The sequence below is a fragment of the Physeter macrocephalus genome, chromosome 13, assembly GCF_002837175.3.
Source record: "Physeter macrocephalus isolate SW-GA chromosome 13, ASM283717v5, whole genome shotgun sequence".
Taxonomy (NCBI): Eukaryota; Metazoa; Chordata; class Mammalia; order Artiodactyla; family Physeteridae; genus Physeter; species Physeter macrocephalus.
This window is the reverse complement of record NC_041226.1, coordinates 26476499-26494994: the sequence shown is the minus strand read 5'-3', so window position 1 is coordinate 26494994 and position 18496 is coordinate 26476499. Positions and strand designations below refer to the sequence as shown.

At 37.6% G+C, this 18496-nt stretch overlaps 1 protein-coding gene across 7 annotated transcripts in view; it reads right to left on the bottom strand.

Annotated features, from left to right (window-relative positions):
- Positions 1-212: 212 nt before the first annotated feature.
- Positions 213-18496, bottom strand: part of ELF1 (E74 like ETS transcription factor 1) — a 107004-nt gene continuing 88720 nt past the window's right edge. For 5 of the 7 annotated variants that reach the window (XM_028497871.2, XM_055089404.1, XM_007119798.4 and 2 more), the window contains exons 5-9: positions 17677-17844; positions 11876-11959; positions 10950-11142; positions 9552-9995; positions 214-2100 (exon numbers count right to left, since the gene is read on the bottom strand). In XM_028497871.2, coding sequence (XP_028353672.1) covers positions 1506-2100; positions 9552-9995; positions 10950-11142; positions 11876-11959; positions 17677-17844 — 1484 coding nt within the window. In that variant the 3' untranslated portion in view covers positions 214-1505. Of the gene's footprint in view, positions 2101-9551; positions 9996-10949; positions 11143-11875; positions 11960-17676; positions 17845-18496 lie in introns of all 7 variants that reach the window. The other 2 variants (XM_055089406.1, XM_028497873.2) reach the window with 2 other exon arrangements.

Sequence of the window (18496 nt, the reverse complement as noted above, 5' to 3'; positions counted from 1 at the left end):
AATGGAGGCTGTTATACAAACTTTTAATAACGCTGTAATACTAGCAACATTGTCTGTATACTTGTTCTTAAGGAACATTTTCTTGAAAACAAAAACACAGAATTTTTACATGATTTATTTAATAATAAACCAATTAAAGATACAAAAACGTTTAGAGGATTCCAAAATTTAAATTTTTGTTTAAATACAAATTCACTCTGTAACATGAAAACATATAACATTAGACCTCTAAACATAATGATTCTTTCATCTACAAAAATTTCTTTTTGCTATACTAGAAAATTTGCAGAAAACAATTTTTCTTGTGAAATTAAATGTACATTATTTACAGTTGAAAAAGTAATCTAAAAACTATTTCATTTCAGAAACTGGGATATACAATATATATCTTTGTATGCAATTCCCCCTCCCCCCACTCTCAATAAAAAAATGATCCAAAATATAAAGCAATTATGCTTTTATAGCAACTGACTATTCAGCCAGATTAGCCCAAGGCTTGGTTGCTTTCTGGGGCCTTAAAGAGCCCTGACTCTTTCAGAATAGCAGTATATCATTTAGCACTTAGCAACATAAGTTTTTTTACTAGTGGACCACAGTGCACAGTGGCCTAAAGAGTTAATGAACAAAGTATTTAGGAGGAATTCAGGTTCAGAGCAAATGTTAACAGGTAACAGAAAAATGAATTTTATAGGGTCATTAATTTTTCTGCAGTATTTTAGCTATATTTACAGTAAGAGATAAGCTTAAAACATAGGGGTTAGAATCATAAAATTTAGAACTAGATAGGAAATTGGAGATCGATCATCTAATCTAATCCAATACATCCCTCCTCTTATGACGCCCAGAAAGATCAAGTGGCTTGCCCAAGGTTACACAACTAGTTAGTAGGAAAGCCACGCTTAGGCTGATGCTTTTATATTATTACCCTGCTTCTGAAACAGGTTCAGCCATATCATGGGCATATTTCGATTTTTAACGTTATATTTTACATAGTCATAGTTCAATATACAGTGCAACAAACTAAAGTCGATCTAAGTGAAATCATAATTTTAACAAGGCATAAAATAGGTGTCTTGCATTTGAAAGAGTCAAGACTTAACCTATACAAGTGGAATGAAAATAGCTCCGATATAAATTTCCTGATGTCATATTTAAGTACTGTATTTACAAAAGAATCAGAAAAGCTAATACGATATAAAATTTAAAAAGAAACTTTAAAAATGCTTATGATATAGCCACTGAAAAAAATCTCAAAAGAATGTCTTCATAGTATAAAACGCCTGTTCCTTCACAATTGAATTCTGAAACATCTGAACAAAAAGAAACACTTGGGTTTTCCTCCCTCATCCAACAAAGTCAAAATTAACTCTAAGTTATTATTTTTAACAAGTAACTATAAAATTAGGAACATTTGGAGAATTTACCTTACAATCAATCAACAGTTTGCATACAACTGAAAATGTTCAATTAAAAAACCACCATCCATAATTCCTTTGGTATATTACTTAGAAAGAGTTGGGTTCCAGCAGTTCATTTTTTATAGCTACCTGAGAGGTAAATCCATTGGATACCACCATCACATAAGGCTGTGACTGCTGCTCAGTTTCCCCAGTGCCTTCTTTCAAATTATCTTCAACTTCCTTTTTCTCTACATCCTGTATATGAGTTTTTGTTTCTTGAGCCTTGATAACTGAAGTGATTACAGTGCCAGGTGGGTGAGTAACCAGTTGTGAATTGCGAGGAGAAAAGGTCACCACAGGTGTGGTAGCACTGAAGGACGGAGATGAAGCCACGCTGGCGGTTCCATTGCAAATGGACTGCACATTGCTAGTAAGAACCTGCTGTACGTGGGCAGGACTCAGGACAATGGAAGGAGGAGAGCCCGGCTTCTGCGACTGGAGCACAACATTTTCTTTCAGTACTGTCATGGGCTGTGATGATGGAATGGCTTGTAAGATAAATTTCTGAGATCCAGCACCTGATGATGGATCTGTGCTGGCTATAACTGTTGTGATTGGCACTGTCTGAAGTGTTACTGTGTGCAAATGCTGATTCCCAGGAGATACGACCACAGGAACTTGGGCTGGAGCCTGTATAGTCCTATTGAGATTATGAAATAAAAGTGAGGAAATTAGCATATTCTACATTGTTTAAAACTTAACATTTGACAACTCACTTTGACAAAACATGAGTTATTCATTTCAAATGCTCCTTCCCATATTTTCAACACAACATAAACACTGTGCCAGACTCTGCATTAAACACTCTACATACAGAAATGTCCAACACAAAACTCTCAGTCCATTAACTATGATATCATCTGGTGGGAAGAAAAAAAACTCTATACGAAGTGCTATATTAACACAAATGGGGAAGCAATTTTGTTGGGGGAGGAGGATATCAAAATGTTTCCCAAGGAAGTTATGTATAAGCTGCCTGAAAGAAAATTAGGGACTTTTAAATAAACATATTGGGACTTCCCTGGTGGCGCAGTGGTTGAGAGTCCGCCTGCCGAGGCAGGGGACGCGGGTTCGTGTCCCGGTCCGGGAAGATCCCACATGCCGTGGAGTGGCTGGGCCCGTGGGCCATGGCCGCTGAGCCTGCGCGTCCGGAGCCTGTGCTCCGCAACGGGAGAGGCCACAACAGTGAGAGGCCCGCGTATCGCCCCAAAAAATAAATAAATAAATAAATAAACATATTGGACTCACTATCATTTTAATATTTGAGGGGTAATGTCATCAATATACCCAACCAAATTACCAAACTTCACATGATTATAACTGTTTTCAACCTGCTTTTCCATATATAGAGAGAAAATGCTCAATTAACTAAAATAAAAAACACTTCAGTCTTAAATGTATATGAGACAGAATTATTAGAGGAATTTTAATAGTTCATGGTTCATATTACATAAAACAAGTCATGAATATAATTAACTCATGAGTGTTCTTTGGGCTGGCAGATAGAACAAAAAATAAGGCCAAACCTTGGCAAAAATAGAGGCGTGTTTTAGCAGTTTTCTCAGCTCAAGTAATTTTCACAAATTTTAGTCATAAAGATACAATTTTAACATAAAATCCTTTAACATAAAATCCAGTTTATGTAAGGTTGTTAATTCCATTTATTGAAGAAAAGAGGTACATAAATGATATTATAAGTCAATCTAATTTTAAAAGTTCACAGCTGTGAAGTTTATAGTTATGGCCATTGTTAATATAAAACAAATGCTGTTGAAAAAACTCAGCATCTGGATCTCAACTGTGTTTCCTCTGAATTCTATAAAGCTATTTTACAAAAGAGAGAGAGATGATTGCTACACCAAACGGCTAGGAGCTGGATTAGTCCCCGTAAACCAAATGTTAATTATTGCCAGGAGACTATCACAGGTAAATTTTAGCAAGTTACAATTATGTGGCCTGTCACATGTGAGAAATGAAATTCTGGAGGAGAAGACAAATGGGCTAGATGGAAAGATGACTCAGCACAACTCAGAAGAAGTTCCAAGGAAGCAGAAAGCCGCACGATAACTGGAGCCCACCCATACACGTAGGATACTGATTCCCAAGTTCAGTTTGCCACCATAATCACCACTGTGAGGAGTAGTCTACAGCAGGATTGGCAGCCCTCTTGAAGGACATTGCTAGAAGAGAATATGAGTCAGGTAATGAAGATTTAACAGGCTGGCAGGGTATGGCCAGATGTACTAATACTATTGGGCACGAAGGGTGAGTAGCAAGGATACAGAATAACTTCGGGAACTAGGGCACTTTTCCAAAATACACTGTGCCTCCCTCCTTCCCTGCCCACCTGAATCAGGATACCTTGGGTGGAATCTAAGCCTGCAAATGGTAGCTGACAGATACCATTTTTTAAATAAAAAAGACCCAAGGGCTTCCCATGCCAAGAGTTCATGTACATGTACATACAGATAAAATAGAACTTGGCATATAGGAAGCACACAGATTGTATTTATAAATATGTATAGCCTTGCCACCCTGTATTATCCCAATTTTCCATATGAAAAAATTAATGCACAAAGTAGGTGAACAGCTTGCATAAGGTGAGCAGTTAGATAAGAAAAGGGGTCATTCAACTGCAGAGCCTATGTGCTTAACCATTACAACATAGTGTCACTTCTTAAGTCCTGAATAACTTCAGCCAAAGATGAATACTTTCTATTAGATCTTTAAACTGTGGGGAGTTAACAACCTTTAATACACACCCCTCCCCTTCCTCTTTCCTTCTCTCAGATGTGGCATGAGCAATCATGTACTTGGAAAATTTCCGTATTGCTCCTCAGGGCTACCACTAGACTGTCAATGCTTTTATTCAAGTCAGAAAAAGATGTCCCTTTCCTGAACACCTGACTGCCATCTGCCAGAAAATATATATACTGAGACATATATATATATATATATATATATATCTGCAGATATATATCTGCAATGTAAATATATTAGCTTATTTGAACAAATTCTAAAACAATAAATTTTCACTAATAAAAAATTTAGAGATTAAAGGATTAAACATTATGCAGCCTTTTCCTAAACACAGGAATTTTAAAGTATTTTTTTCTCAGTTAATGATTAAACTGTCAGTTGTGTCTCATTATATAACAAAGGTTATATTACAGTTAACTACTTTAGAAAAGTTTAAGATGCCTGTAACCAAGTGGTACAATATTGGTAATTTAAAATTCCTCAAACTTTCGGAAGCTAAGAAACATATACAATATAATATTTGGCTTCTGTTGAATATCAGATGTCAGAAAGTGTCATTTAATTGTGACAACCACCTGTAAACTTAAATAATATCATCTTCATTTTATAGATGAGGAAACAGACTCAGAATAGTGAGTTAATGTGGTCCAACGTCACATCTAATAATTGACAAGGCTGGAGGGCGAGAAGGTTATGCACACATTCTTCCTACTCCATTACACTGCTTTAAAATGTATAATGTATACATTATACATTTTTAGAGGCTAATTTATTTAAACGACCCTAAGACAAACTATTAGTACTTGGATAAACGTTATAGAGAAATAAGTTATACTGGGTTGGTATATGGACTTGCAGGTTTACCAAGGAACAATTTTAGGAAAATATTTTACCAGAGGTTTATTTTTGTGAAGCCAAAGTTAAAATTTGTAAAACTGAGCATGTATACCCTAAATAAATTAAGGAAAGTTTAATCAATTTCAATATAGCTACAGCTGGCCTTCCATATCCACAGTCTCCACATCCACAGATTCCACCAACCTCTCTGTTGGAAAATATCCACGGCCCCCCCAGAAAAAATTTCCAGAAAGTTCCAAACCACAAAACTTGAATTTGCCACATGCTGGCAACTATTTACATAGCACTTACACTGTTTTAGGTATTATAAGTAATCTAGAGATGATTTAAAGTATATGGGAGGGTGTATGGAGCTTATATGCATATACTATGCCATTTTACATAAGGGGTTTGAGCATGCTCAGGTTTTGGACTCCAAAGGGGGTTCTGGAACCAATCCCCTGAGGATACTGAGGGATAACTCTATGTGCAATTAGGTGAGATTAAAAGAAAAGAGCAAAGGAGAAAATTGAGAAAAAATACGTTGCTACTTCATTGTAAATAAAGTGATAATTCATGTGATTATGTGAATTAACTGACAGTATGGCAAATCATTAAGTTCACCGCTTTAGACTAAACTGCTTGCATTAAAACACTATCTCCACCACTTACTAGAAGTGACCAGGCTCCGTGGCCTCTTCTTGCCTCTGTTTCCTCAACTGTAAAACAGGAATATTACCTACACCTCACTGAGCAATAAGGATTTTCTATACATTAATATATGTAAAGTGTATGAATACAGAGAGTTCTTTGAAAGTATCAGCTCTTGCTGTATATTAATTTAATAATTAATCTAAATTTAAGTCATTAAGTATTTGACCTTCCCTCAACTATAGAAAAAAATATTTCAAAGGTCTTTAATTTTATTAAAAAGTAGTCAAGAAAGATATAGCCAAATTTCTGTTACTTTTCTTAGGAGTGATAATATGATTATTTAGGATGTCTCTATTCTTAAAGAGTGTACACTGAAGCATTTAGGGGTGAAATGTCATGGTGATGTCAACTGACTTGACAAATAGCCAAACAGGAAAAAAAGGGTATAAATAAATATAGAGAGAAAACAAATAAGGCAAAATGCTATCAACTGTGAATCCAGGTGGATGGTATAGGTGTTCAGTGTACTATTTCAACCTTCCCATATTTTGAAATTCCTCATAGTTAAAAGTTGGGATAATTACAGTGAAAATAAGTAGGATTTGGGGGAAGAAAATAAAATATAACCAAATGAGAATTTTTTTAAGAAGTCAAATGAATGATTAAGAATGTATGTGAGGGGCTTCCCTGGTGGCGCAGTGGTTGGGCGTCCGCCTGCCGATGCAGGGGAACCGGGTTCGCGCCCCGGTCTGGGAGGATCCCACATGCCGCGGAGCGGCTGGGCCCGTGAGCCATGGCCGCTGAGCCTGCACGTCCGGAGCCTGTGCTCCGCAACGGGAGAGGCCACAGCAGAGGGAGGCCCGCATACAACAACAACAAAAAAGAATGTATGTGGGACTTCCACAGTGGCATAGTGGTTAGGAATCCTCCTGCCAATGCAGGGGACACGGGTTCAAGCCCTGGTCCGGGAGGATCCCACATGCCGTGGAGCAACTGGGCCTGTGTGCCACAGCTGCTGAGCCTGCATTCACTCTAGAACCTGCGAGCCACAACTACTGAGGCCCACGCACCTGGAGCCCGTGCTCTGCAATGGGGGGTGCCGCTGCGATGAGAGGCCCACGCACCACAAGGAAGAGTAGCCCCCGCTCGCTGCAACTGGAGAAGGCCCGTGTGCAACAGCGAAGACCCAACGCAGCCAAAAATAAATAAATAAATCTATATTAAAAAAAAAAGAATGTATGTGGATACATACGTACATTCATATAAATACATAATAATTTCTACAAGAAGAAATTGTGTTTCGGGAATTCCCCGCCGGTCCAGTGGTTAGTTCTCGGCGCTTTCACTGCCATGGGCCTGGGTTCAATCCCTGGTCAGGGAACTAAGATCCCTCCCACAAGCCGCAAAGCATGGTCGAAAAAAAAAGAAAGAAAAGAAAAAAATTGTCTTAAAGTTTGAAAAGTTAAATTTTGTATTTCTTCATTTTATAAGTAGTCCACTTAGAGAACTCACTAGTCTAAAAGGAGATAAAGAATGATCATATACACTACTTCAAAATAAATTCTATAAATATGAAGGGGTGTTATATGTCAGACTATGTTAGGTGCTAGGAAAAGGACAATGAATAGAATCTAGCTCCTACAGATTTAAATATATAGCAGGAGACAGGCATTAAAGTCACCTGAAACACCTGGTTTATGTACCAGAATGTGGTACAGGTAAGAAGTAAGCTTTAGCTGGAGAGCAAGGAAGGAATTTTGAGTAGAGTGAGAGCTGGCAGTGGAGGCTACAGAAATTGGACTGCACTCTGTGTGCAAAATAGATCTAACAAAAGCTGCAAGAAGGCAATGTCACGAATGCTGACTCTTGAGCCGTTAAACAAAGAATGGCTCTGGTCAGAAACATCACATAATGATATGCATCAGTAACATGTAGGTTGCAAGAGAAAAAAATAGGAGAAACAGGAAGCAGGCGGAGAGTCCACAGAACTCTGAGACTGTGGAAATGAAGATTCTGAAAGGTACACCAAAGACAGTTTGAAAATCAGAGGTAGGGAGTGTAATTACAATGTTTTAATATCTGGCAGTGAGTCTTACTCAGAAATTGACATTCAGAGTAATAAACTATCCAATATAATACACAATTTACTATCTTTCAGAGCTAAAGGTATGTGTTTTTGTTGCTCTTGTTTTTCTTCTGGTTTGCTTTTATTCTCAAGGTCTAAAAAGGAAACTCTGATTAGAGATGCTAAAAAACAACTGAATCAGTCCAAGAAGGGAGTCCCAGTGATCAGCTGTGGCCATTGTATGTTTCATAGCAACACAAATACATAAAATGATGACAAAGAGCACAGAAACCAATGCAAGGAACCACATAATTTCCATTAGATATTCAGTCATCATAAGTAACCAACCGAACTTAGAGGAAAATAAAACATTAAAGGGAAAATATAGAGTTAAATAAGTACTTCTTTAATTAAGATGGAAAAAATGTCATCTTTCTACTCCTTACAAGTCAACGATTTAAGAGAATTCAATTCTCTTAAATCAAACTTGTCAAAAGTTTAAATGGACCATACAAGGAAGACTGAATCGTCTGTAAGTCTGTTTTGATTCTAGGTAATGTATACTTTAAGATCAATTGAACAAAAACCCAGCATTTATATTCTAGAATATACAACTGTAAGATTGAAGTCAGCTAATGAAAATAATCAAAGAATCATTTTTACTGAATTTGGAAGGGCTCCGATATTTTATTATAATTCATGTTCTGGAAATTCATGGCAGCAGAAATGGAAAAACAGAACCTGAAAATGTCCGTCTAATTTTCTGCCTTCCTCCCTCTTCCCCATTCTAAATCAGTCAAGACCAGTCCCAAGTGTCTGCAATAGAGCAGTCTAATTTGTTGTTTCATGTCTTTTCTGGGGTTATGAGGCAGATTTGATTTGATTAAACCACAAAACTATTCTTCCAACTCTGCCACTATTAAAACCTGAAAAAGAGGACCTTCGATTCTTGGCCTCCAACCTGTTTGAACTTTAGAACTATTCTGGATACTATCTGAGAAGATAGTATCTTCCCAAAGACTAATGTGTACTTCTGAGAACTCAATGCATTCCAAAGGGTCATGATATGTAAATTTATGTTAAATTTTTACAGCTTCTAACTCTGTTTGAGAAAAGATCTGAAACTATTCTCTGGATTTTCTTATATGTGGATCCCTTCTTATAAGGATCAATTCAGTTACACAAAGCTATAGAGAACTGATTCAAATTGATTGAATAACATCAAGTAATGTCAAAGTTTAAAAGTAAGGTATAAGGGGTCTTCCCTGGTGATGCAGTGGTTAAGAATCCGCCTGCCAATGCAGGGGACACGGGTTCAAACCCTGGTCCAGGAAGATCCCACGTGCCGCGGAGCAACTAAGCCCTGGCGCCACAACTACTGAGGCCACACACCCAGAGCCCGTGCTCCGCAACAAGAGAAGCTACTGCAGTGAGAAGCCCGCGCACCACAACGAAGAGAAGCCCCCGCTCCCCGCAACTAGAGAAAGCCCACACGCAGCGACGAAGACCCAACGCAGCCAAAGAGAAATAAAGTAAATAAATTTATATTTAAAAAAGAGTGCTTTAAAAAATAAGTAAGTAAATAAATAAAAATACGGAATCATTGATCCAATCACAGGACTGATGCAATGCTGCTGAAACAATCTGTTGACCAAGAGTTCTAGCGTGACATGTATATAATTTTTATTTTCACTTCTGAATCCTGACACGTTTAATGACGACCCTGGTCAGAAACATCGCACAATGATCTGCACCAGTAAGTTTAGTTTGCTCACCTAATACTCTGAACGGAAGAATTTAATGTTTCATCCTGCATGCTACTGGTTGCTTCTCCTTCTGGAACAGCTTGTACTGGCTGTACTACGTGAATAGTCCGGAAGAGCTGGGTAGGATATGGAGTCTGTGTGGACTGCATTGTCCTAAGAACCTCTGATGGCTGTGCAGGTTCCACAGGATCTTTGGGTTTTGCAGCTTTAGAATTCCCTGGTTTTAGAACTGTAGTGGCTCCTCCTTTTATCCCTGGACCTGAAGATACTCTCGATCGACTTGCCTGGTTCCTACTCGAAGTGGTTGTTGAAGACAGTGATGGATCTGAAGACTCTATGCTGGAACTTGGATCCTCATCATCTATATAAATAAGGTCTTTCGGCATATCCTTAAACTGATACACCAAGCGCTGACCTTCTACTTTTGCCAGAATACCCCTTTGGTAATAGTACCTATTCAAAGCAGACAATTTCATCAATATTGTATTCAGTTATACATAAACTAAAATAATATTCAACACAATAAAAATTTCCTAATCATAAACAAAAGTTTAAAGCTGGAAACAAACAGGTGAGAAAAGACTTTCTAAATGAAGGTTAGTTATTTATTTCTCTTCCATAGCTTACTATAATTATAATGTCCCTAGCCTGTTTAAATTTGGTTCATTAAATCTGAAACAATTTTCTGTATAAAACTTAATGATGTACAAATGGAAGTGATTCAAATTCTGTCATTTATTTTAATTAAATCAAGAACCTAAAAAGTGTGAGTTAAAAAGTAAAATGCCAACTGTACCTAAATAGTTCTGGTTTAAAAAGGTTACCGAGTTCTCAGATCACTGATATTTCTAATAAATCTTTCTCAGATATACCCAGATCCTGAAGACTAAATGACATGATCACAAGAAAAACAAACTAAAAGTGGGTTTAAGTGATACCTTTGTTCAACATTTTCACAATGGCTGATATTATGCTCGAAGCATTAATTTATTCCAACACAATATATTACACATCATACCCGAGATTCATGATTAAAAATGCACCCTCTTATTCAGTACCTGCATTACCACTAGTTGTTATTGTGCTGAACTTAAGTTTAATAACTCAAAACATGTGAGCCTTGTGGTCAATTTACAATTTCTGATGACAGCTTAACATTTTCTGATCCCTTCATAAATAAAATATCTCGTTTGCATGAAGATTTGGGGGGAGGAAGGAGAACATTTTCCCAGATTGGAATAAGATTTCAACTTAAATACATACTCATTTCTATAAGTAGTGTGGTTTTAGCCCTTCAACAATAAAATTCACCATTTCTTTAACCCGTGCACTTTTTAGAAGTCACCTACTTTTCAGTATTTAGGAACCGCTACTAGTCACACAGTGAACTATGGAAGCCTCACGTACCTGAGGGCTCTTCCCATGGTCTCATAATTCATGTCAGGCTTGTTTTTGTGCTTCCCCCACAACCGGGACACTGCTTTAGAATCTACCAATTTAAAAATGCCTTTTTCTCGCTGGGTCCACTTGATATATTTAGGACAAGTAGCTTTGTCCTGGAGCAGTGCCAGTAAAAACTCCCAAAGATAAATTGTGTTTCCTGAAACAAAAGCAATTTCTTTTTAACTGCCCAAAATTTCATTTGAAAGAACACAATAAAATACAACTAAAGGTCTTCTTAAGTTCCATCTATAATTATACAAACATACTACACAGTTCAGTTAGTACTGGTGATATAATGGTCATAATTTTTAGGGTCTAACATAGATCTTTTTATTAGTCCCGTATAAGATGTCTGAACAGAGCAATCATGCCAATTAGATATGTAATGACTTAGGGAGACAGCACTCTGAGACAATTTTTTTTTTCAGCCTCTTTAAGAACCATTATTACGCCGAAGAAACTGAGAAAGAGTTGTACGAAACCTTTCAACAGTTGTTCTTTTTATATAAAGAGCCAGCAGATTAGCCTTAATAATTTTCTTCAAATTTGGGCAGCAGTTATGAAAATACTAAAACTCCAAGACCATATAATAAAGTGTCTATGAAATGAAAACCTAACGGGGCTGAATTCTTCCAAGAGGCTCTTTATTAAATGAAAGGATGGATTATTTTGACAGGTAAGTGAAAATCTCCTAGATGGATTTCCTGGACTACATTATTACCAGTCTTTCTACAGAAGGTGGCAACCGTACCTTATAAGCATGTGGCAGCAACAAGATCCATTTCAATAAAAGCTGGTGGTTTCTACTTAAAATATGCAGACATTTTAAAGCAATCTGAATGTTACTTGACCTGTAAGTATTATCGGGAAGTTACAGTAGTAGTACTTACCCTTCCCATCTTTGTTTTTCTTCCTCACAGATATGTTTGGTGTAGTGGCTGGGGAATCTGGTCGTGGTGGTTTAGTTTTTCTCCCTGAAATCACAATGGCTCTACATAAATATTTGCCCTCAAAAGAGAGAGGGAATGGACAATTTAGCTGTTTATAAATGCTGTTTTGTCATTTATCCTAAATTTCAAGTGCCAAATATTTTATACATGGAACACATATATTGGTCTCCTAAATGCTATTTACTAAAAGGAAAATAACTTCAGTAAAAATCTGACATTAACTTCGGTTAGATCACAAACACTTTTATGTAGAAAATGATACTTCGGCTCATTTGTAAAAATGAGGTTAAGTTCAAACTTTACATTTTGTCTTTGAGGTGACAATACTGACAGTGCTTTCTTAAAATGTGGGGGAATATTCTTGATGCTGATAAAACTTGGGCTCAAAAAATAAGCCACACAGGTTTGTCTGCCTCTTGGTTAGTTCTCACATACTGGAAACTACCCAAAACTTCTAGAGATATAAAAAATTAGTGAGGCTAAATTTTTGTGAACACAGTCAATTTTTATTTTCTTGTGTATTTTTAAACAACATAGTCAATTTTTAGTTTCTTGTGTATTTTTAAACATCTCGTTCTTCTACATTTCTTTCAATTTACGCAAACAAATTTACTTTATGATCATCCATCATCCAGTCCTGAACAAGTCCAATGCAACAGAGTTAAACTGTATTTTGTGCAGCCTTAGTCTGGGTCAACCGACTATTCGAAAACTGTGCTTGTGATCTTTTTTTGCCACTTATCTAGAACCACAACTCGGCAGCAACATTGCCTACGATGTAGGTTAAGCTGATGATGCTGTCTGAACAGACTACCACCCTGTATATGAGAGACAATGAAGATTACGCATAAACAGATACTTTAGTTAGTACCATTTACCCCTACATTCTTGAAGCTGACCCTCTGATCTTAGATCATAAGGGTGAATGCTGGGGTAATATAATAATATAGGCAGTAATTTAGAAAAGCAGAATCCTAGAGCTAAAGTCGCAAGGTTAGTGACAACACATCCCAAGACAAACTGAATAGGAAAATGTTTCTTTTTTTTTGTTTTTTGCCCATGCCGCGTGGCTTGTGGGATCGTAGCTCCCCAACCAGGGGTTGCACCCAGGCCCTGGGCAGTGAAAGCATTGAGTCCTAACCACTGGACTGCTGGGGAATTCCCAGGAAAACATTTCTGAAGTTAAGGTAAGAGTCAAGGAGAAGAGGGTCAAAAAAGTCACTCGTAAGGCCAGGTCCCTCTTGAAACTACCAGATGTATAAACATAGACCCTAGGAGCCTGGTGTCTCAACTTCCATCACTGCAGACATCTGCAGAGAACCTCTGCATGACACAGAGACTTCTAGCTAACTGTGTTCATGATAGTAAGGACTGGGAGAGGCCAGACTTCAGTTAGCTCCTATCCTTCCTCCCATCTTATTTTATGCTATTTATTGACTTGCTCTGATCGATAATATTTTCTTTATCCCACGGTTTTCCTCCACTCGTTTCAGTCATGGCAGATACTGTCAATAGCCTACCCAATATCCATCCTCTCCATCGTCTTCCTTACTGTTCACGGTGGCGATGTACACAGCTCCACATGAATTACAGATTAGTTGCGTATAGAAATTCTGGTAACAGTTATTTCTTCTCAGTACTTTGAACATATCCAGCCCTTCCAGCCTTTACTGGGAGCTTGTAAGCTGCCAATCCAATAATCAGTCCTCTTCAGGTAATGCAGATCCTCCCTGGCTGGTTTGTTTCTTCTTCTTCTTCCTTTTTTTTTTCTTTTTTTTCTTTTCTTTTTTTGACGGGGGGTGGAGGGGAGTCTTTGATGTTCCACATTTATACCATAATATATTTAGGCTCGGATCTATTTTAGTTATGCTACTCAGGATTCACCATGCTGGGATTAACATCATTCTGGAAAATTCCTCAGTCATTATCTTTGAATACTGCCTCTTCCTCACTCCACACATTCTCTCCTCCTGGAGCTTTGATTAAACATGTAGACCTCACATCTCTAACTCTTTCATATTTTTTATTCTACATCAGATCTACATTGGAGCTCACTAATTCTCTCTTAAGCAGTGACTCATTTGCTGTTTAACCCATATATTATGTGTTCTATTTGGTTCCTTATCGTATCAGCCTTTCACCATTAAATAGGATGTTAGTCTTTCACTTTCTAAAAACAGCTTTATTGAGGTGTAACTGATATACAATAAACTGCTTATGTTTAATGTTTACAATTTGATAAGTTCTGACATATGTATACACCTGTGAAACCATCACCACACTCAAAGATAATAAACATATTCTTCGCCCCCAAAAGTGCTTTGTGCCCTTTTGTAATCCTTACATCTCACCTTTCCCCACCCTGCCCAATCCACTCATATATTTTCTGTCATTATAGATTAATTTACAGTTTGTACACTTTTATAGAAACAGAACCATACTCTTCTTTTTTGGCAGGGGGGAGGGAGTCTGGCTTCTTTCCCTTCGCATAATTATGTTGAAATTCATCCATTTTTGTTTTACGTATCAATGGTACATTTCATTTCATTGCTGAGTGGTCTTTCATTGTATGGATATACCACAAATTTGTTTATCCAACCAGGTGATGGACGTTTGGGTCGTTTCCAGTTTGGGGCTACTGCAAATACAGCTGCTAAGAACCTTCATTCATGCATAAGTTTTTCTATTAAATGTATGGCTTCATTTCTTTTAGGTAAATACTGAGTGGTAGAATGGCTGGGTCACATGTTAAGTACACATTAAGTGCTTTAAGGAATTGCCAAACTGTTTTCCAAAAAAAGTTCCTCCATGCAGGAAGGTGGGGTAATCACAGGGCTCACCTCATTGGTTTCCTGTTTCCCAGGGATCACTCACTTTTGTTGACAGATGTCCACCACTTTCTTTAGTACCATTGCTTCATATATTTTATCTGTGGTTTTAGCTGTTTCAAACAGGAGGGTAAAGCCAGGTTCTGTTTTTGTTGGGTTTTTTTTCCAGCTTTATTGATATATAATTGACATGTTGTGTAAGTTTAAAGGGTACAACATGATGATTTGATATACTTATATATTGCAAAATGATTACCACAGTTAGGGTTAGTTAACATATCCATCACTTCACATAATAATCACTTCTTTTCTGAGAACACTTTAGATCTATTCTCTTAGAAATTTCCACAGTCACCATGCTTGTGCATTAGTCCCCAGAACTTACTCATCATATAAATGGAAGTTTGTACCCTTTGACTGACATCTCCCCATTTCCTCCACCCCGCAACAAACACCATTCTTCTCTCTGTTTCTATGAGTGTGGCTCTTTCAGACGCCACATAAAATGATAGCATACAGTATTTGTCTTTCTGACTTATTTCACTTAGCAGAAAGTCCTCAAGGTCTGTCCATGCTGTCACAAATGACAGGATTTCCCTCTTTCTCACAGCGGAATTATATTCCATTCTGTGTATTTATGTATCACATCTTCTTTATCCATTCATCTGTGGATGAAGACTTAGTTGTTTCCAAATCTTGGCTACTGTGAATAATGCCGCAGAGAATATGGGGGTGCAAGTATCTCTTTAACATCCTGTTTTCACTTCCTTTGGACATATACCTAAGAAGTGGGATTGCTGAATCATACGGTATTTCTAGTTTTAACTTTTTGCGGAACCTCCATACTGTTTTCTACAGTGGCTGTACCAATTTAAATTTCCACCAACAGTGCAGAAGACTCCCTTTTCTCCATATCTTTACCCACACTCTATCTCTTGTCTTTTCTATCACTTTCTCTAGCCATTCTATAGGTGTGAGGTAGTATCTTACTGTGGTTTTGATTACACCGACCTGATGATTAGTGATATTGAGCATCTTTTCATGTATCTGTTGGCTGTTTGTATGTCTCCTTTAGAAAAACATCTATTCAGGTCCTCTGCACATTCTTTAATTGGATTATTTTTTTGCTATTGAGTTATACGAGTTGCTTATATATTTTGGATATTAACCCCTCATCCGATATATGATTTACAAATATTTTCTCCCATTCTGTAAGTTGCATTTTCATGTTGTTGATTGTTTCTTTTGCTGTGCAGAGTCTTTTAGTTTATTGTAGTCTCACTTATTAATTTTTGCTTCTGTTGCTTGTGCTTTTCGTGACATATCCAAAAAATTGTTGCCAAGTCAGGTTCTGTTACTCCATCTTGACTAGAAGAGGAAGGTTCACCTGGTATTTTTTAATAGTCTCATTCTTTGACAATGTTTTTTATTCCCTTGCATTAATAATTACAATCATATTCATTGAAAGTTTCTATTTGATAATCCTATTATCTGAGGTTCTTAGCGAACTAACCTTAGGGTTTTCTATGTCTGCTGCTTCTCATTCAGGAAGTATCTTTCGTATGCATTCTGTGATACTGAAATGTGAGTTCACCTTCAACAGGGTTTTATTTGAAGAAATACTGTGCAGCCTGGATTAAACGTATGACGTGCCAAAGCAATTTTACAAGAGCTTCGCCTGGTGCCCAAAGTTACTGCCAGCCAGGGGCCATTGTTATGTTAATTACTTGGCTGGAAATTCCTAAAGTCAGTAACAGTTTAAAATCTAATCATAAACCTAAGTTAAGACAAACCTAGGATTATGAATTCTCAAAGGAAAAATTTTTCCACCCAGCTGAGAAATACAAGCTTCTTAACATCTGTCTGTGCCAAAGGGTGGACTGTTTTTCCCCTTAGGGTATAGCTAAGGGATCCCAATTATATGCTGAGGTCTCTGTCTAATACCCCATCTTGCACTGGACCAAGACTTAAGCATCTGCCTCTACGTGGGTAATAAAACCAAGCCCCTTGGACATCCAGACTGACATGTCCTTCTCAGCCCTCAGAGCTGTTGCAGTGTCAGCTCACTCTTATTTTCCTCTGCATTTTTGGCTCTTGGAATTTCCCTTACTTTCATGTGAAGTTAGGTTATGTGGTGGCTGGTGATGCCATCAACCAAGATATTAAACTCAAAATATCAAACAAGCTGCAGTAGAATCAAAAGGCAATGAAATGGGAAGAGTGTCAGTGTTAGAATGTAAGTATGGTCCTAATTTGTGGAAACTTTAAAATTCCCTCTAACACATTCTAACATTTCCCTCTTCAATTACTTACCTGCTGATTTCCAACTTGTATTCTTCCCACTGGAATCTTACATTGGAATCTATGCTGGTGGTTTTCAAACTATGCTCTGCGGGAGGAAACTGACCTCAGCCCTTACCCCTGAGCTCTTTCTGAGCTTGGATAAAAGAGTTTAGATAAAAGACTGAGGCTTTAGAAAGTTGGAAAATCCCTCTTCTGTGAGACAGACCAAGTATTTTAAATGTATAAAAGTATAAAATAATTCTTTAAAAATGAATCTAGGGCTTCCTGGTGGCGCAGTGGTTGAGAATCCGCCTGCCAATGCAGGGGACGTGGGTTCGTGCCCCGGTCCGGGAAGATCCCACATGCCGCGGAGCGGCTCGGCCCGTGAGCCATGGCCACCGAGCCTGTGCGTCCGGAGCCTGTGCTCCGCAACGGGAGAGGCCACACAGTGAGAGGCCCGCGTACCACAAAAAAAAAAAAAGAATCTAATATGAAGAAATAACTCTGTTTTGTACCTTCAATTTTTTCACACGTAAGTTTTTATTGGGGTAGAAATATCCTTGAATAAAAGTTATATTTAGATTCCACATCAAGAGTTGACTGTTTTCCCTTAACAAATTAACCACCCACCTTTCTTTCTCTTAGGTTGTTCTGGTGATGAGCGTCCTGGTGAGTGTGCATATGTCTCTTGAACGTGCTGAGTTTCCATCACTTCAGGAATCCCATCTAATGTGACGGATACATGGGTGATTGGGGCAACAACAATGTCATCTTCAGATGAACTAAATATATTATTATCTAATGGAAATAAAATCAACTAATTGTAATCAACTTTGTATTATAAATCAAAATAATTTCATAAAATATTTCCTGTGTCTTTGAAGATGAAAATAGAAATAAGATTTTGAAATCTAGTCCCTGCTTTTTATTTCCTCTGCCCTAAGTCAAGTACCCTGAGGCAGTCCAGGCTTGACAGGACTATTCAACGCCTCCCTTACCTGACTTCCCATCCCCAGTCTATCTTGTCTCTCTTCTCCATTCTTCACATTGCCGCTAAAGTTTTTCTTTAAAACCTAAGTCTGGCCTGACCATATTATTCTTCTCTATAAAAACTTTACACCCTGAAAATTAGAAAGAAAAATAAAATTGACATATCTTCCCACAGTTTACAGGGGAAAAAAGATAGGAGCAACCCAAACTCCATAGCATGCCATTCTGAGCTTCCACAATCTACAAACCATTATGAAGCTTATACTTCAGCTATACCAAAGCATTCTGAATCTCAAACATTTCATTGTTTTTTTTTTTTTTTTACAGGTCTGTGTCTTTTGTTCAATCCCCACAGCCTACCTTGAACGCCCCTTCCTGTCTCCTCCACCCATGAAAAGCTTATTTGTTACTAATCGCCCAGGTCAAAACACTGCCTCCATAAAGCCTGTCTCTGGTGTTT